General features: G+C 49.9%; 1 protein-coding gene across 6 annotated transcripts in view; it reads left to right on the forward strand.

The window, feature by feature from the left end:
* The window catches only part of POU2F3 (POU class 2 homeobox 3), a 33,614-nt gene that overhangs the window by 4,127 nt on the left and 9,320 nt on the right, over positions 1-20,167 (forward strand). For 5 of the 6 annotated variants that reach the window (XM_015884213.3, XM_032449090.2, XM_085526102.1 and 2 more), the window contains 2 exons: positions 52-120; positions 9,471-9,505. In XM_015884213.3, coding sequence (XP_015739699.2) covers positions 52-120; positions 9,471-9,505 — 104 coding nt within the window. Of the gene's footprint in view, positions 1-51; positions 121-5,505; positions 5,627-9,470; positions 9,506-20,167 lie in introns of those variants that run through there. The other variant, XM_085526100.1, reaches the window with a different exon arrangement.

Here is a 20,167-nt window from a genome sequence, read left to right on the forward strand (position 1 = left end):
AATCAGTTGTGCCATCTTCTCTCTTTTTTTTTGTTGTTGTTGTTGTTGCAGAGATCAAGATGAGCAGCGATGCGGCGGATTCCACAGACACCCGGCATGAACCCGACCAAGTGGAGCCAGGTAAGGGGGTCTGGGACACGGGGTCTGTGGGGCAGAGGGGGGTGCTGGAAGTTCCTGCCGTGCTTTGCTCTATGCCTGTTGCTCTGCATCGCGCTCCCGCAGCCAGCTGGGAGTTGATCAAAAAATGTGCTCTGGGCAAGGATTGCACCCGTATCTTGATCAGCATGCAAGCTCCTCTGTCACAGCAGTGAATCAGTGTGGCTCGGTAACGTCCTCTGTGGTTTCAGCAGGGAAATGTGCTCCTCTCTTGCCAAATGAATTATGCCAGTGAAATAGTCCTGGGCCGCTCAGTGTAGCGCCAATGTTGTATGCGGGTTTGATGCCAGGGATGTTTCCCCATACGCAGGGCACAGGGACTCTGCCTTTATTGGCCTCGTGTCTATATAAAAATGGGAGGGGCTTGTGGAATACCCAAATCCAGCCGGGTCATTCCAGCAAGAAGGGAACGCTGCTCATCTTGAAGCATGATGGGGTTTCTCATCCCGCTCCCACCTGATGCTGAAGCCCCAGATTCCCTTAAAGATGCAAAGCTGAAGAGCAGAGTGAGAGTGGAACAGCACTGAGTTATTCTAGTTCACCTTCTGCTTCGTGCACTGCTGTGAGGTGTGAGATACACTGGAAAATCAATGCTGTGTTTTCCAGCATCACTTCTGCCTGCAGTAGGCTTTGAAGGCAGGACCTCAAGGACTGAACTTTACAAAGGCTTATGCTTGGGTTCCTTTTCAGGCCAATAAACAGCAATAAGATGAGCATTAAGCACCCACTGGTTATGGTTACAACAAACAAAGATTACTAGAAACAGAGAGGCTCATCTGCAGAGGTAGAAATAAACACACCGTTTAAAGCCAAAACTCATAGACAATGTATGAGAGTTGTTGCTCTTTGGAGAACACAAAGCTTGGGGTGGGAAATGTGTAACAACAGATTAAAACTTCACAGGGAATGATTTTATTGCTTCCCTTTTGCTTTTGTCAATTGAGAGGGGAAGGAAAAACAGGAGATCTTGGTGAAAGCCAGAGAAGCCTAGGCATGTTCTAATGGGACTGAAAGTGCCCCTTTATTTATGCTGTGCATTGAGGCTTCGGCGCTCTGAAGTTATTTGACGCAATCTAAGGCCGAGATACAATCTGGTTCTATTCATGTCTATGAACTCTGGTTGACTTTGGTCAGGTCAGCTCATGGCTTTCAGCCGACCCCACGCTGGTTTTTGGAGACGGATATTTCCCAGCCTGGCAATAAACAGCCTCAGCTGCTCCAGCCCTTCCAAATCAGTGCTGGCTGTAACTGGGCATTGAATAAGGAGTGAGAGTCCCCTGGAATGGGCTGGCACTGATGGGCAGCATGGTTGAATGGTGGTGAGGGAAGGCTGTGCTATGCCAGAGCTGGGTTTTGTCGTGGCTGGGTGTTATCGGGAGAGGTGCTGCTAATGGCACTGATGTTCAATAGAGGAGAAGCCAGCACTAAAACTGTTGGGATAAAATACATATCCAGTGTAAGCTTCCCAGAAAGCCATTAGCGCGAGCCATAGCGCCTCTACCGAGTGGGGATGGAGAGGGTTGAGCAGTGCTCCAGGAGCCTTCCCATCAGGCAGGGATATCAGGATGGGTAAACCTCCCTCATTTACCGCAGACCAACCCTTCCCTGTGGACTGATCAGGCTTTTCTCTCATGGGAGAGAATGCTGGCGGATCCTTTGGGGCCCCACACCACCCATACCCAGTTGAGCCCCCCAGGGGGCTGCACCAGATCTCCCTGCTGCCCTTGTGTACCTGAGCTTCCCTGAGCCGCTATATTTTCCCTCATGTGCAGCATGGGAGGAATTCTTACTGCAGCACCTCACTGTTTGGGGTTTTATTTACCAGCTTCATGTGGGAAAGGCCTTTCTGATTACTGACTAATTAATTGAAGGCCTGTTTCCTAACAAACCGGACTGCTGCACAGCTTTCCAGGAATCATGCTCCCTCCATAGAAGGCAGTAGTTACCAAACGACCAATATTATCTCTTCCAAAGAATGGAAATCTTTCTAGGTGCAGATTTACAAAGGCTTTTCATCACATAAAAGACGTAGACTGGCTCCAAGAGGAATTTTAAATAATAATAATAATAATAAAAGAAATCTGGAGGGAGCCGGTTGCCAAAATGCTTTTGTAAACCAAGCCCTTGATCTGAAACCGATGCCTGCAGATCTGATGGGAAGTGATGGTAGCAGAGGTATCATCTCATCCTTTCATATCACCGCCAGTTCCAGGCTTGGAGGGAGGAAAGGGTAATCTGGGGCATTGTTTTACTTTGAAAGCGTTTAACAAAGATCGTGGGGCTTTTCCCTTTTTTGAGCAAATTTCAGCCTTTTTTTGTTTTTCCTTTTTCATAAGAGGTCAGGAAGGCTCAGCTTGGATTCTTCTTTATTTCTCAGTGCTGATTTCATACAAAACACTTGGAAGCTTTTAATGAGACACTCTCCAAAAGCTCACACTTGCTCAAGCTGTTCCGTCCCCCCCCCCCCCCCCCCCATCGTTGTAGTGAAATTCCACCATGTAAGAGAATGAACCTATGGAATATCACCCACCCAGTGCTGCATCTCCTCAGCCCTTCCATGCTTTCCTTCTTCCTTTCCCATCATGATACCTATGTGAGCAGCAGGGGTTATTCCTGGAGGGGTCTATCAAGGCTGCGTGGGGCCATTCAGCCCCATAGAGCCCAGCTGTCCTTGCAGGGCCCTCCTTGCCCTGTATGATGCTGGTAGGGCTCCGTGCACCCGAGGTGCTGCGGACTCCATGGGGGGTAATGACAAGCTCTTGGCTCCGAGCTCTTTTCATCTTTTTAAACTGATGAAAGCCATGCCAGCAAGTTCTGGGTTGGTTTTTTTTATGGGAACTGTGGGGGCTTGGCACTGCCGAGTGTCGCCCCTGGTCTTCAAGCCGAGAGGCAGAGATCTCCCCCTTCTTGTGGTTTATCTAAGCCCTCTGTATCTGATGCAACAAAATGCTGAGGTGGGACTTGCCTCCGTCTGTCTGTTTGTTTGTGTCAGACACTTGTTCCCCGTTTATCTGCTTGATCAAAACAGGTTACACCAAGCAAAGCTACTTCCCTTTGATTTCATCTGTTGAGGCTATGGGGGGGAAGCCAAAGCCTTAACAAAAGGGCGATAGGGAAGCTCTTCAAACACAACCATCGGTAACCGAATAGCTGCAGGCGCTCTGAACATCTTCCCTCCCCACCCTGCAACGCGGGGAACTGGACAACCTGCCAGCAGCCCGGGGCGGGTATGATGGGCATCCCAGTGCACAGGGAGGGAGCTGGGATGTGCAGCTTGGGGCAGCCCTGCAGCCTTGGTGGCAGTGGATGGAGCTTTACGTGGCTGGGATCTGGGAGCAACCAGGTTTGGGGTTGTGGCTTCAGACAGGTGGGCTCTGGCAGCAGCATCGTGGTTGTGTTACCCTCATAGCCTGTGTGGCATCTCTGGGTGCATTAGGAAGCAATAGAGCAGATGTTGCTCGCTCTGAAGGTTAGGAAGAAGTTTTCCTTTGAACCCTAAGAAAATGGAGGCTGTGAGGAGCTATGATGCGTCTGCTCCTAAGGTCTTGCAGAGGGGATGGTTCTTTGGATGTCACTCTTCTAAACCACACAGCTTATGGCAGCAAGAGGTGACACCTGCCTTCATCCAACAGCCCCCAAAGCCAGGCTGGCCACCAAAACTCCCCAACCAAGCAAAAAAAACCCTATAAATACCCTATCTCCTGACATCTCCGATCATGGATTTTGCATCAAATCTGCAGTATGGAAAATCAGAGCCCTTGTCTCTCTGCCACACCATCCCTGTACAAATGTAGTCAGTCCATCTGTGCTCCTTGTCTCCAAAGTGAGGGTCCTCATCTCTTCTCCCACCTTGGTGCCAGGATGTGACCTCCTGGCTGCAGCTCTCCCTGCTATTTGGGGACACAGGGTTTGTCATATTCCCATGGTCAGCCTCTAGGCTTGCCAGGGAGGGTTTCTTTCAAACTTTATGGCTTATGCCTTAATAGAATATGGAGGCTTTCACCTCCACATCAGCTTCTAACTCAGGTAGAACACATGCCCAAGAGATGGAGTGAGATGGGCGCTCAGGTTTTGCACTGCTCACTGACACAGCTCACCAGAGATGCCCAGGCTGAGCCCATTTCTTTCTTTTGCTGTTATCTCTTTGGATGGGGCTGGAGCCTTTTGAGGAAACCTGGCCTTCCTGGCCCCACACCTCGTCCTCGACTGCACCTCTCCCAGGGGCAGCTCTCCCTGGTGAAACTTCCCTCAAAGCCTCCAGGAGCAGCCTTGTCTCTTTCCCCTACAGCAACCAACAGCCCCAGGACAAGTCCCAAAGAAGTAAGAGCAGCAGCAGCAGGGCTGGAAAACAGCTGGTTGCTATGACAATGGGGCTTGCTCGGGATTTGCATAGGGCTGGTGATTTTCATAGCACAGCCACATTTAAGGCGAGCAGGAGAAATTTCCATATTCCCAGCTCCAAGTCAGTTGGGGCGTGGGGGAGACCAGGAGGGGGATATTTGAAATTCAAATGAAGGTGATTAGGGTTTGAGGTTGGGTTATTTTATTTTATATATATATATATATATATACTTTTTTTTTTTTTTTCTTAAACATCCCATTATGGAAGAGGATAAAAAAGGATGGGGAGGGGAAGGGGAACAAAAGGGCTGGTTTGACTTGAATTAGAGGGGCAAAGGAAGAGCTGGTCTGATCTGCCTCTTGCCTCTGGCCCAAGAGAAGAGACGTGCCCTCTCCCAACACCTGCAGGTGAAATGTTTTCCGTGGGAACAACTGCTGCCCTCGGGTTTCCTTCGGGAAGCTGCCCCATTCTCCCACACTCACTGTCCTGTGCTCCCCCTCATGCCCTGACCCACATGGAGGGTATGGTTGTGACACTGGGAGATGGGAGCTCCTGGAGGAACAACATTGGTGTGATCCAGGGGTTTGCAAATGAATTAAGCACTCAAGTGAAAGCTTCCCCTGCAGTCTTTGACTGAGTCAGCGCAGATTCGCTTTCCTTGCTAAGCAGCCTTGGCTCTCCCACAGAGGTGCTGCAGTGCCCCACTTGGGTCTGTTTGTGTTGCTAGAGCAAACACCTAATAGGGAAACTACAGCCCTGCTTGGCTGCTTTGCAAACTTCCCATCCTGTTCACACTTTCCCTTTCTCCCCTTAAGAAGCACTGCTGGAGTTAGTTAGCCTTGGGAACAGTGAGCATCCCAGCAGGGGTAAAGGAACAGAGCAGGGGTTGCTCAGCTGCAGTTTATGCTCCTCATCACTAGCAGGGACAGGTGAGGGTGGTCAGGGTGATGGAACTGAGATGTGAAAAGTTGATTGCAGCCAGACCCCCCACTGCTGGGTCTGCAGAAGTGGCTGTTGGGAATGGTGGAGAGATCCACAAGGTGGTGGCTGAGTATCCAAAGGGAACTGAGCTGCTGAGGATGCTGAATTACTTTGTGATCTGGCAGAACTGTGCTACGCTCAGTGCAGGTGAGAGGTTTCCTTTGCTTACAGCGTGTGGCTCAAGTATTGTTCATAGCCATGTTTAATGTCACCGTTTCTTTACCTGCTTTTGGGTGATGCTTTAATTTCACGGGTTGTTCAGGCTGAGAGATCTGATGCTTCAGTCCATGTGAGCAAGTTAATTCTTCAGGTCCAAGAAAACATATCTTGGAAGATGCTCTGCACCCAGCCTGCTTTATCAGTCCCCAGTGGCACTGTGCTTCATCAGCTGCAGTGTTAAATACTTGAGGACAGGAGAGAGAAAACTTAATTCTAGCTCTTCAGTACTCTGACCTGCTCACCCCATGGAGTCAGCAATGGGAATAGGCAGCTCTGGAGGTGATTCATCCCTCTGTCCTAGGGGTGAGGTGAGCTCCAGCTTCCTCTCGGTGGCTGTAGAGGCAGCCTAGAGCGATTGGCTCCCAATTAGATGCTGCAATTTAGACATCTGAGCCTCAACCCCCTGCCCGCTGTCTGCCTGGCACTGTTCCCCCTCCATCATTCAGCTGTTCTGAATTTCCCTCCCAAATGCATGGGGCAGAAAACTGATTCCCTGTGGGAATTCCCCAACACCTGCTACAGGTTGAAATCGCTCTCTAATTCCCCCATCCCTCCCAGGATCAAACAGTGAGGTGAGCTAAGCATGGAGCTGGGTTGGAAGGAGAATGAAGTCAGAACGGAGGTGGCAACCTGACTGTGTGATCAGGTGGCTGTCAGTCCTGCAGGTGACATCTACATGCCTTTGCTTTGTGAAGGGGAAGATGTGCTGCAGTCTTGATGATTTCTTTGCTTTCTCCCCTGGTGGAGCTTTCATCCCTGAGTTCTGGGCAGCTCCCAGTGGGAATCGAGTCGGATGGGATGGAGTGTGGATGCTGGGTTTTCTCAGCGCACGGAGCTTCCCAGACTGGGGGGGAAAGCAACTGCTTTGCTGCTCCCATCCCCAGAGAAACCTCCCCAGGCAAACTCGCACCAGATCTGATGCCAGTGCTATGCAAAACAGCTGCCAGGTGAAGCGAGGAGAGCCTCACGGTCCCTGTCTGCTGTGCTGCAGGGCTTATCGCTGCCTCTTCCCCTCCATCCAGGACACCCACGGGAGCCTCGTGGATGGGGAAGCTCCTAGGAAATGTAACGTGTGGAGCTCAGAGCTCCCTTTAAATGCCAAGGTTTCCATGGTTGGGTGCAGTTATTGGAGAGGAGGGCTGCATTGAGCCTTTGGGATCCCACCGTGTCTGACTGCGTTGTTGGCTGTTGAGGAGCTTCAGCAAAATAAGTGGAGTTCTGGCAGTTGGGAATCTGCTGCCACTTACACTTTTCTTTCTTTTTATCACCCGGAGCTAGGAAAGATTAAATCTCAAGTGCAGATCCTCATTGTCTGAACAGCTCGTTCCTTTAAGGAGAGAAATAAGTGCTTCAACGTGGGTCTTGGTGCTGGTAGAAGCTGGGAGAGAACTGATCTGCTTTTAAAACGGTGGTAGGAAAGTCACTGAGTTAGCTGGAAGAAGAGCTGTTATCCCCATCACACCCCAACCTTGGCTTGCAGCTGAAATCATGTTAATTGTACTTGACACACAAGCTTTTACCGAAATAGAAAACCATGAGATCTGTTTGCAAATAAATCAGAGAGCAAACACTCACGGATCCTGCTGAAAAGTGGCAGAGATTTGTGTATCCAGCTCCCATTTACATAACCGCTGGGAGCAGAAATCACCTCGCCCCGTTTTAAATATCTCACTCTTGGACATCTAAGTCTGAACCGGTCGTCCCTGGGTTTCTTTGTAGTCCATAAAGAGAAATTGTCACATCCAGAGGGCTGTTCATCTCTGTTTGAGATAGGAGGCTGAGATAGGTTGGGGGAATGGCCTCTGGAGGTTCTTGGTGCTCCTTGTTGTCTGCCGAGAAAGCCTGGGGCAGTGGCTCAGCCTTGGATGCCCAAGCTGCAAATGGGCTCACGTGGATCTCCATGCACATCTCCAGCTTGTTCCATCACACACAAAAAAACAACCAACCAGACTTCATATGTGGTGGGAAGGTGCTATGTACTGTGGGAGAGGATAGGGGGGAAATAAGCAAAAGCCTGATGGAGGGAAAAGCACAAGGTGGGAACGTTAGAAGGAGAGGACGAGGGGATGTGCTGAAGAGCTTGGGCCTGGGCGCTTTGAAGCTCTGTGTGTTTTGGCAGAGCCTTGTTTGGAGAGCTTGGCTCGTGGCGTAGTGATGCAGCACGGAGCTGCTGCCCGCTTCCAAGAGCTGGGGTGTGCGGGGTGACTCAGAGCCCTCATCACTGGGACCCAGGGATTTCCCTCAAGGTCTTTGAATCTTGCCTCATCAACATGCTGCATTTGAACGTGAGCGAAAGTCTTGCATCCAAGAAAACCAGAAGATTACCTTTTCCTTCCTGTTCTATTTTAGCAACTGGGAACTTTATTTCCTTCTCTCCTTCCTGCCCTTCTTCCCTTCAGCTACTGCCATTAGATTGCATCAACCCCCCTGCACACCCCTCCGCTTTGAGTTTCAAAGGTAGAAGCAGCAGGCCTTGAAGATCCTCACGCAGCCCTGCTCAGGTGTGTGGATGCTGATTGCAATCATCTATTAACACTATCAGCATTCCCATCGCTTATCTGTGCAGTCGTTGGCGCTCGGAGCTGGAGCTCAATGAATGAACCAATTCCTGGGGTGGAGAGGTGGTCAGGGAGCAGGTGGCCAATGGCCGGAGCAGGGAATTGCATGGAAAAGGTGATAGAAAAAGCTTTGAAAAGCTGCTCTGGAAGAAGTCAGGAAGGAGGATGGGCTCTAACACAGCAGAAATGCAGACAGGCTGGTGGGAAAGGTGCAGACATGGAGTGGGCACATCACCTCAAATTGCTCTGCTCGCTCAGTGGGGAATATCACGCATGGTGTGAGCTGAGGTGCTGGGTTAGGGAAGAGGCTTGAAAGCAAGCAGTGAGCTGGATGTGTGCTCCTGCCTGAACAGCCCCCCTGAGCTGCATCCCAGCTCCGTGCAGGAGACGTGAACTCTTGAACAACGTGATGTGTTGGAGCTTGATCAGATCACAGGGCACGGGCTGTGCTTCATAGGGAACGTTATACTGGGGGGGAAAAAAACAACCTGGGAGGAGGAGGCGGCCCCCCAGGGGCTTCTGCTGGTGGGATATGAACAATTTAGGGTTATTTATCATAAGCCCAGTTGGGTTATGAAGAGAATGGGTTAGGGAATGGCTTGCAAAGAGAAAGGAAGGGGTTTCTTGGGGTTGCCTTTGCAATGAAGGAGGCTTCGTGGAATCCCTTAAAGCGCTCATCTCTGCAGAGCGTGTAGCCTTTCCTCTGTGATGTTCCTGATGAATTTGGCAGGTGTGATGGGGGGGGTGGGGGGGGGGAATGTTTATCATCAAAGGGGAATGAGTGAGGGCCTGTGCGGTACCTTCAGGCTGAAACCTGTCTGATTTTCCCCCAGTGCCTGCCAATCTCTCCTGGAATCAAGGAGACGCCTCTTGAGCACAACCCCACGGCACCCTCTGTTCCTTCAGATATCCCGTAATTACCCGGTGCCACACGGGTTCCTGAACATCCCTGGTTTGCAGCCCTGGCCACCTGCTTGTTGGCCTCTCCCACAGCTGGTTCTTTGTGTGTAGCTCTGGGTTTCCCTGGGCATGTGTTACATCCTCCAGCTCTTCTCTGTTGCAGCCCTGTGCTCCCATTGCTGCCTTCACGCCGCCTCCACCTTCCTCTCCTTGCTTCTGCTGAGCCAGCAGCGTATCTTTGGTTATGGAAAGCTTAGCTAGATACTGACTGCCATTAATACTGAGATATTGTTTTTCTCTCTGTTTCATTGTAGGAAGTGAGCAGAATGGGCTGGACTTTAACAGGCAGGTAAGACGCTCCCTGGATTCTCCTTCTTTCTTGGATTGCTGTTTGTTTGTTTCTCATCTCGTTGAGTCCCAGGCAGCTCCTGCAAGGAGATAAAACTGTGAGGCCGTGAGCTACTGCTAAACAAACCACAGAAGTCCTTCCCAGTTCCCTTTGTGGGACACAATGGCAGATAAAACGCTGGGTTTCCAGGCTTCCCCGTTTCATAAAAATTCAGTTAATTATAGAGTTTCTTTAAATCACGCTTTGCTTGAGGCTTTCTCTGCCTTTTTAATTATTTCTATTGTCATTTAGAAACAAAAGGGACCACAGTTAACACCAGCAAATGAGCAAACCCCACCACAAAGCTCCTTGCATTCGCGCTACGTGCGACACTGGCACTGAAAGCACTGTGGTATGCAAGTCTGGGAGCACCGGGCTGACTCACAGGAGTATCAGCAAGGGCTGGAGATGAGGTGGTTTGAGGTCTTGGAGTTCCTGGGTCAAGACCAGGCCTGCCTACAACAGCAGATTTCTCTTTCCTAGGTGGTGGTGGGGATAAGGGGACACCGGTGGCATATATGTTCTCCTGCAGGCAAGGTGGAGGCAGGTGGCAGCTCCGCTCATGGTGTAGGTCTTGAATCTGCACAGAAACATGGGTGTATGCTGCAAGTCTCAACCTAAAGACTCCTATGGCCACCCACAGAGCTGGGCTTGGAAATCAAAAGAGTTGGTCTGGAGAGAAAAGCCACCAACCAACCTGCAGGGCCTGGAGCTGGATGTGGAGCTGTAGCAAGGAAAATAGCTGCACGGGCAGCCACCAGCACCCAATGCTGGCACTCCTCAGTGCACAGCAGCCTGTCTGCTTCCAGCTTCACCTTCCCTGAGTCCAAGGGCTGCAGTCTTTGCAGGCTCCCCACTGGCAGCAGGTGGGCAGCTGGTGCTGCCCCATCACTTTCCTGCCCTCCCACCTTCCCTCGCTGGTTCTGGTCTGGCAGATGTCAGCGAGCTGCTGTTTGTTTGGTTGGTTTGGCTGCTTTGGCATTGGGTGGGTCGTAACTTCCTATCAAAAGGTGTCTTAACACGTTCAGCCATCTTCCAGGTTTTTGGAAAACCCAGCTGAAAACAAAAAGTCTTGTGTCTCCAGCTCTGTGGATTGCAGAGCCCAAAGCACAGGCTTTTTTGCAAGCCAAGAGAAGAATCCAATCTGCTTCTTGACGGGCGATAAAAGAAAATTCCCTCCAGATAGAAATAAGCACGAGATCGTTGCAAACTCTTCCTATGGCAACACCACAAAGGTGTTATAACTGGATCCTGGGCTGAGGTTAATCGAGGAAATGCTATTGACTGCAGAGCTGTGTTATATCTGCCAGTGAATGGGCTCATTATCATTAAGCTCCTGGTCCCCTGCATGCTGCTAAATAAGAGCTGCTGGTCAAGGCGTGTGGCCAGCCCCATAGTGAGTAGGATATGGGTGAGCCTATGGGTGGACGCAGGCCCTGCAGGCGGTGTGGCTCTCTGTCTCCCTCTCTTGGCTCTCCTAAGGCCACGCATAGAGCTGAGCTGCTCTTCTCATTGCCATTATCTCAAATGAGCCCAAACGCACGCTCACGTTTCGGGTTGACCTCAGCTATTGGCGAATTTATCTTTAATTCAGCAAACAGATGTCGAGCGATGAGAAAAAGGAAGAGGGGAGATATGGAAATATCAGAGCGCTCTCATGTAAAACCAGATGCTCGTTCATTAGTTGGTGGGTTTTTTAATTTTGGTTTGGGGTTTGGGTTGGTTTGGGGTTCTTTGTTTTTTTCTTTCCCCCTTCTTTGTTAACTTGCAATTCAAGTTTTCGAGCTGAAGCCAGTGAAGTATGGTTTGAAACCCAACTCTAAGCTGAATGTGAGAGCTCTTTGACTTTATTTGGAGTGTTGGGCTCTAATCGCTTTGAAGATCATAAATCTCACATCGTTTAAGCCTCTCCCCCAGCCTTTGTAGATGGCCTACATTTCAGGTCTGCTTCCCTCCCCTGTTGTGCTCCAGGCAGGAGGAGAAGGGTGGAGTGACCTGGTTAGACCCCTTCTTGCCTCCCAGTTCCTTGCTGGGACGGCTCTCACCCTGCAGATGGGGAGGAGGGAAACTCTTGTGGAGTTTGAGGTTTTCTTGCAGTTTGTGGGTCAGCCCTGTGCTTTATGAGAAAGCTGCTTTCTGCTCCCTCAACCTATTTGGCAACCATCCTTTTTCTCTTCCCCCTCCCCCCCCCTCTTCAACCTCTCCTCCCACCTGGATGCAACAGTAATTTGTATGTGAATGAGAGGGGAAAGGGCGTGTATGGAAAAAAGCAGCATCTTCTGCCTTGCCTATCTGGTTTGGCTTTTTATTTAGAGAGTCTAATGCTGGTTGTTTCCTGTTTATATCAAGGGAAATGCAAAGAGAGAGTAATCAACTTTCACCTTCAGTGCTGGCAACCTGGGGAGGGACATCTGCTTCTTGATGGTTTGGGATCATGGCCAGAGCGTGTTGGGGTGTGAAGTAAGGAACTCTGCAAGGGTGGCTTCAGCAAAATGGCTCTGGGTCCAGAGCTCTGTTTGGATGCATTGCATCCGAGACTTTCCTGCTGCTGTGCAGTGCTGTTCACCAAGTGGGGAGACTTTGTGTCATTTCCTCATTAGTACATGCAACTTTCACCCCGTGAGATGGATGTTTGTTTTCATAGGCAGCTCTGTTCTGGAGAGCAGGTAGTTTGCTCTTTGTCTGGAGTTAATCTCTGAAATAATATTGGTTCTGGAGTAGTCATAAAGCTGAGGGTGATGGTTTTGGGTGACTGCAGGTGTTGTGTGTGTGATATACACACAACACACCCACAGTTAGCAGGGGAAGATATAGATCCTGGGTCGGTGACTTCTTTTCCAGCAGGGAGGTGGTGGATGGGATCATGTTGCTCATTGCTATGTGGCAATGCAGCTCTAATTGCCCAGGCAGAACCAGAGCTCCTTGCAGAGATGCTCTCAATCACTGAGCTGCACTCCAGTGCTAGGACAGAATGCATCTGTGAGGTTATGGATTCCCAAGGCAGGGAAGGCTTAGCAGGATCTCTATGTGCTCTGTATCCAAATATGCCATGCAGTCTAATTCCAGCAAGAAGCTAAACCCTTGCAGACAGGCTGTCATTTGTTTAATGGTAATGATGGTTTGGAGATTTGTACCAATAGAAAGGCGATGCTGCCGTGAGACCTGACCATATTGCAGACAGATGAGCAGGTGATCGTGTGCCCAGGTAGCCCGGGGCTCTGCATAGCCTGAATTTTCTTGTTGGTTCTTTACTCCTATTACTTTACATTCTTTGTTTCACACCCATTAGAGATGTAATGTGGTACAACCCTTTCCTATGGATCTCCTAGAAATAGGATCTTGGGAAGCAGGCAGCTGGAAGATGTGTTGGTGTCTTTTATTCTTTGATTTACAGCTGTTCTGAGGGAGGAGCTGGATTTTCACATCTGATGTCCTGTAGGCACATGATGTGAGAAAGGCAAGCAGGCAAACTGCATCATCTGAGATCAGAAATCACAGGTGGCCCTTTGCAGCACCATTAATAACGCCCTGACCTTGTTTGGTCCTTTCCACCCACACGTCTGAAGGTGCTTTGCTAATGAATCGAGCATCCCGGTGTCTCCAGAAGGTAGGGAGGTGTTCAGCCCCGTCTTGCAGGCAGGCAGTGACTGCCCAGCTTGTCCCAAAGATGCTGTGATTGCAGCTGAAATCAGCGGGTGCTTCATAGGAGAGTTGCCTGTGGACATCGAGGCTTATTGTAATCCAGGGACTCACTCCCTGGCTGAGCCGGGATACGAACTCCCATTCTCTGATTCATAGTCTTGTGCTCAACCACAGACAAGTTCTTCCTCCCCTCCATCCTTTTGAAGGTGGAAAGAAGGGCCCAACTCGCTCGGTACTTTGTTATTAATATCTGGGATGCAAAACCTGCAGATTTAATTTTGCTCAATCAGGGCTTCCCTCCCCCCGGCGATCTCTCTCATAGTTTTTCATTCCACTTTGTGTTCCCACCTCCCCCTAATCTCATGTGTTCCCTGGATGTCATTTCTGTTCCTGCTTGGCTCTCCCTGTGGGTAGTTCAGGTTTCAGTCTGCCCTCCAGATTTCCATCCCCGTCCTGTTTTGCCCTCCTCTCGAGGGGAGGTTCCCATCCTGCTTCCTTCTCCCCTCTGGGGATCAATTCAGATTTCACTCTCTCTTCTTCTCCGCATCGCCCCGGGGTCTCAACCAAAGTCTTGCAGCTGCTTTTCATCTCTTGAGCCTCTTCTAGCTGGAAATGGGCCCGGCTGTCCATATCTACCTCGGCTGACACTGGATCTAAGCGGAGCACCACCTTGGGTCTTTCCCTTTTGAAGTTCCCTTGCTCCATCCCAAGGATAGACTGATTGCATAAATTTGTATGTGTGCTGGTTCTTCATTGAGATGCAACCCCTTGGGAAAGCGTCAGAGAAAGCCCTGGCTGGAGGGAAAGTCCTCTGTTTCTAAATATGGCACTGCTTTGCTTAGAACAGAGATGTAGAGGAACCTCTTCTGCAGGCTAGTTTTGTTTTGGCACCTCAGAGGCCCTCAGATGAGATTGCTGGGAACCAACTCCAAAGCACGCTGCTGACTCTCTGGGGATGCTTATGGGGGGGAACGATGGAAATAGGAGGAAGGATTTGGGTTTGTTGGGTTTTTATGTATTCATTATTATTGTTGTTTCTCAAGGGTTGGATTGAAATCACTGAATTTGTTTGGTTAGCCACTCTGATTTGGGAACAGCCCAACATTGCTTCTGAGTTGCTGGGCTGTACCAGGTTCTAATGTCCAGTTGCAGTCCATTCACAAACTCCAGCCGTCCCTCTCTGACCTGTATTTATAAGGTATTTCCCACACTTGTGGCCTTGGCTCAATGGAAATGCATCTCGTGCTGTTGTTCCAACACAGTCTTATAAATTAGGAATGGACAGGCTGGTTTCTTTGTGTGAGTTCTCTGTTCCAGTCATGCTCTTCTCACCCTTTGGTCAATGTTTTCTGAGCTTACAGGGGATTAGCTCTGTTTTCATGTGCTAAAGAGACATAATGATCTCTTCCATAATAGAAACTGAGCTCAAGGCATAGTTGTCACCATCAAGGCGATATTTAGGTTGCCCGGCACCTTTTTAAGCATGGATATGACTCTCTTACCTGCTGGAGGATGGCTCATTGGTAATAAAGAGAAGACTCCAAATTCTTGAAGGCCTTTCATCTGGTAAGCTCCGAGAATTCAATCAAAGCCTGCACCACCCAGCAAGGGTGGGGCCCTGCACCCATTTTGCAGAAGGGCAAGTCATAGCATAAGAAGGTGAAGGCGATGGGGTTTCAAGCGAGGCCTCTAATTTTGGCAGCCTGACATCAGAGCACACTTTCTCCCGTCCCGGAGGTGATGTGCTCACACTCCATGTGAAATCAGTGGGTTGGGCTGGTGGAGCTCAGCCCCTCGGGGGGCAGACGTGGGGTTCTCCCTATAGCACACCCAACACATGGAAGTCACCCAGAGTTCTGTACCCTCTATCCCCTCCCTGCTTTTCATATCCCTGCTTATAGCGAGGGGGTTGGAACTAGATGATCTTAAAGGTCCCTTCCAACCCAAACCATTCTATGATTCCACTCCATGCAGAAAATGATGTGTTGATGTCCAGCAATGTTGGTCTTTCTCACTCTCCCTTGATAAGTTATATTCCCTGTGTGCCTTTGATTCCATTCTTTTCCTTGTGTTCCAGTTCCCAGGGGCTGTGGGTGCCAAAACTCCCCTACCCCAGTCAGAGGGACCTGCAGAGCTGGGTTGGAGCCAGTTGATTGCAAGTGAATTCCTTACCAATGCGGGATGTGGTGAGAAGCACCATGCCACTGAGGGACCCCCCAAGCATAGCACTGCTGGTGGGTTGTCAGACCTGAGCACTGCCTTCCCACAGTCCCAGGTATAGGGATGGTTGTGGCTGGTTGGCAGCCAGAAGGCATGGAGAACAAGCAGAGTCTGCTCCCCATCGGCTGGAGATCTGTGGGAAAGGGGAAAAATTTCATGAGCGGTTGAATGTTTGGTTCTGGCCCCAGCGAAGCTCTATCAAACAGCTTTGCTTCTGACTTCAACAGGAACGTGGTCAGGTTCCAGGGAACCTGTGCAAGCACGCAGGAGGGCCTGGGAGAAGCCATGTAGCCTGATGTGTGTGAAATCGGATTGATAAGGAAAGGGGCAGGGATGCAGCTCAGGGTGGGAGAGGAGATAAGCACCAAGGTGTAGGCAGAGGTGGAGTTCTGGAGAGCTTTGGAAGTTGGGCAAGTGGAATTGAGTGCGTTTCAGGAGCAGTGCTGCAACGTATGGGGAGATTGGTGCAGGAGGGCAGTGCTGGGGGGCAGTCCTGGAATGGAGCTGTGGGAGAAATTGCAGCCTTTATGGTGGTAAAGCAGTTTTCCATGCTTTGTTTGGAGGTTCTTGCTGTTCTGACTGAGAAAGTGACATCCTCTCCTCCCTTTTTAATATAAATACTTCCAATCTGCCACCTCCATAAGTCCTGGTGGGGAGGCACCGCATGCCTGAGTACCACTAATGGGAGTGAAGATGCTCTGATAGTCAGTATCCCTTGGCCAATTCTGTGTTCTCTGGATGCCAACAGCCACCCCAAAGCCCTCAGCTCACACAGGGACAGTTCAGCTGTGAGCAGTGACCATTAGGGGTTGGTGCTCATCCAGCTCTGACTCCAGTTCCCCTCTCAGTGCTGCACATGAGCATTTTGAGTCCTGTTGCTTGGTGCAGAGAGCATGGGGGACTTTTTCCTGTTCTATGCCTCAGTGCAAAAGCAGTGTGGTTAGGCTGTACCAGAAGTGCTGTGAATGCAAAGCGGAGCGTGGCTCCATCAGTTCCCCTTTGTGGAGCACATCTCTCGGCCATGCTTAGTTTTGATTTCCCACCCATCCTTTTACTGCAGCCTTGGCACAGCCATGAGCGTCCTGTGCTGAAGCTCAGAGGGTTAAAGTATTATCAGATCAGACCTCAATTGATAAGCGCCAAGGCCTCGTAAAGCTCTGATGCAGGTGCATTGAGTTTAGGGATTGCACTGTGCGCTGTCATTACTGAGCAGTAGGATGTCATCTGTAGGCATTCAGCGTGGGATTGATTCTGCTTTTGTCATGCTGTCAGCTCCTAAAGATCCCACCCTCTGGTGTGAGAGGATGTCAGATTTTATAGGGGGGGATGCTGTTGTATTAATGTTGGAGTTTTCTGCTTTCTTCTCAGTGTCTGTTAAGCCCTGCTGTGTGTGCAGGATAGCACACGTGGAAATAGTAATTGCAAGCCCATTATTCTTATTGCAGTAATTTATTATTAGCGTGTGTTTTATTTTATGGTGCCCACATATGCAGGTAGTTCACAGGGAAGCACGCTGACGCCATGGGAAGGTGGGAAGGCTTGGCGATATTTGGTTCTACCATAAGGTATCTTCCCTTGACTTCAGGCAGTGCTGCTGTAGGAAATGGCACTTGGGGAATGATTCAGCCCGGGAAGAAATGTGCTGCTTCCTTTTTGGTGAAGGGCAATTGGCTCAGACCCTCTGAAGCTCTGTGTGCCCAATCCCCTCCCCAGCAGCCATACCCACTCCTCTCTGCAGCTGTAGCAGGAGGGATATGTGTAAGTCAAAGGCTTAAATACTCATGAATTGCTGACTGTGAGATAAGCTAGATACGAGGGCAGATAAATACCTGTTTCAAAGAAGTTACCGGCTAAATAGAAACTACCCAACACGTACAATTGTCTCCAGCCCTAAAAGAACGACCGCAGCTCCTGCACGGTGCTGGGGAAGGCTGGTGTGGCTTTTGGGTTAGCTTTTATCTCAACATGGGTTAAGCATCCCAGGGTGGGCTGAATCACTCAAGTCCCACCTGTGCAAAGAGGGGTGCTGCGTCCCATCAGTGCTCTCCCATAAGAGGTGGCTTAGGGCTGTGTGCGGGGCAAGGATGAGCCATGCACATGGCCAACACGCAGTGCTCTGCTTTGCTTCTTTCTGGTCTAGGGGCCGCAGCCAGTTGCTTGTTGTTCATTACCTGAATTGCTAATTGAAGCAACGTGCAGCACCTCCAGCCGCCCCTGGCATTGGCGCTGGGTGGATGCCAGGAGCTGCAGCCAGAGCTCTGTCCAACCAATGGCATCCTGCTGCCAGCTCCCCGCCGTGCACGTGGCTCTCTCCGTCCGTCTGTCTGTCTGTTGGAAGGGCACGGCCTTCCACGTGCTGAGACCGGAGCTGCTAATATGAACCTCTCCAACTTCCTCGTGTAAGGCCAGCTCCGTGCAGCTTTGCAATATGTCTGCAGGATGTTTTCACCAGCCGAATGTTTGCCAAAAGTTCACAGATCAGTTACAAAACAGATGTACTTTTCTTCTTCTTTTTTTTTTCCTCCCCTTCTTCCTACTGGTAAGGAAGAGTTTGTGCAGTAATTGCAGGCAGGTTGGGAGATGTTTTCTTCATAATTCTCCTTCTTATGAAATGTTTATGAAACACCATCCACAAATCAGTTACGCAAGCAAAGCCGAAGAGCTTTGATCATTTTCCATCGCCCTCAATATGTTTCTTAGTTTGTTTTGCTTTTTGTTTTTGTTTTCAGGCTAGAGATAGGCAAGAAACAATCCATCATTGGCCATGCCCAGCAAGTGCGCTCGCCAACTGAAGGAAGGGACTCTCCTTTCTCCAGTCACCCTTCCTGTGTTTTTTTTCGCTTGCATCGCTCAGGGGCAGCTGACCCTATTTTAAGGCTGTGAAAACATCCACCTGAGATTTGCAAGTGTGATTCCTCTCCCCAAAGGAGCTGTGCATGCGGGTGCCGCCTGCCGTTACCTGCTGCAGCCCGGGGCAGGCACCCAAAAGCGAGCAGGGAGCTTTGTGCTGTTTGATCTCATCCCGTTTTTCCTACCAGGTCGCTTAGCCTTGTAGAGTGCAGTTATCCCAAATCCAAATCAATGGGAAGAAATGTTGGTTCTTCCCATGCTGAACATGGTCGTGGTTGGGGAACAACAGCAAGAGCTGGTGCTGACTTCAGCTCTCAGCCATTGCTCTCTTGCCATGCTGTAGCATGGAGCTTGGCCAATACGCGCAACAACTTCAACCTCATTTGGTTTCTTAAGTAAAGCTCTCGTGTCTGTAGAAAATACCTCCAAACACAGGTCAAATGTGCTGGGAAAGGAGAAGGCAACTCCTGCCCTTGTTTTATTACTTTGAAATTAACATGATTTTAAGGGAGTCTCATGATTTTGAGTGGCCGCACCCACAATGTGTGTGGTTTTGGGGGGGTTTTTGGTTTGGGGTTCTTTAACGTACGGTTGGTAATAGTGCTGGTTTAGCTGGGGAAAAAAAAGACAACAAAAATGAAGGTGTGGGATTTGCATAAACCAACCCAAAAGTTTTGGATATCCCCCCGAACTCTCGCTCATGAACAATTAGCCAGCTGCAGGCCTGGTGGGGAGAGGAAGAGGAGGGAGAAGTAAAATTGAGTTTAAAACCAATGAAAAAAGGTGCACGGGAGGATTTGTCAAGAACACCCAGGATCCCGCCCACTGCAAAGCAGGGAGCCAGAGAATTCCAGGGACGGGGGAAGGAGCAGTGGGAGATGTTGTTGTTTTTAAATGGGGAACCGGTCCTTTGCCAAACCCACCTCCCGTTCTCATATTGTGCGATGCCGGGATGCAGCTACACACCCCTTTCAGGCTGGAAAGCTTCCAGATCATTCCGCTTGGCAGCTGTAAAAATTGATTTCAGTTTGGAAATGGCTCGTGCTCCTTCAACGCTCCGCTCCTGTTGGGATCCTCACCCAGGCGGGATCGATTGCTGAGACACAGACAACTTCATTTCTTTCTTCTTTTTATTTGGGTGTGGGTACTGTTTGGACTTGGATGACGGCGTTGTGTTGTGCTGACCCATGGATTGCCAGCAGGGGTGACGTTTATTTATTTATTTTTCACTTTTTTGGCTTAATTTTATTGGTATTGTTTAATTTTTTTAACGTACCCTCAGGGAAGGAAAAATACCAAAAGCCATTTCCCTCTCCCGAGCTGATGGCTTAAGGGTAGCGGTGCTTTGCCGAACCTTTTGCTACCATTTATTCAGTCCTTTAAACGCGTTGATAGCAATCAAAGAAGCTCTTCCATCTGATTTCTTTCTTCGCCAGGCCGTGCAGGATGATCATGCCAACCTGAGAGGTAGGAAAGAACTGGAATTCATAGCATGTACAGCCCTTGTCGCAAGGAGCTCGTGTTATTGCAAAACGAGTTTCGGCAGCATCCAGAGCTGCAGTTGTAATGAAAGGAGGTGTTGTAACTCCTTTCCCTCCTCACAGCCCTTTCCAAAATGTTTATTGGGTCTGCAGTGATCGCATCTTCTCTTTCTCTCCTTGGGGGATGTTGTGCCTTTGTTTGCTTTACTCCAACTGAAGTGAAAACTCCGTTCAGGCTGAAAGTACTCGCTCGGGCTGCGGTCTTTAGAAGGGACATTTCTTGCTCCCCTCTGCTGGTTGGAGGCCGCATCACCTACAGCACAACTCCAGCAAAGCGACCCTACTCTGCTTTTGGGTGATGTTGGGTTGGGGGCTATTTAACGGGACGTGGAAGGTGCAGCCTCAGTAGTTGGAGTGAATCTGCAATGCT

This window comes from Coturnix japonica, chromosome 34, assembly GCF_054131305.1.
Source record: "Coturnix japonica strain WE chromosome 34, WE-NBRP24, whole genome shotgun sequence".
NCBI classification, from domain to species: domain Eukaryota; kingdom Metazoa; phylum Chordata; class Aves; order Galliformes; family Phasianidae; genus Coturnix; species Coturnix japonica.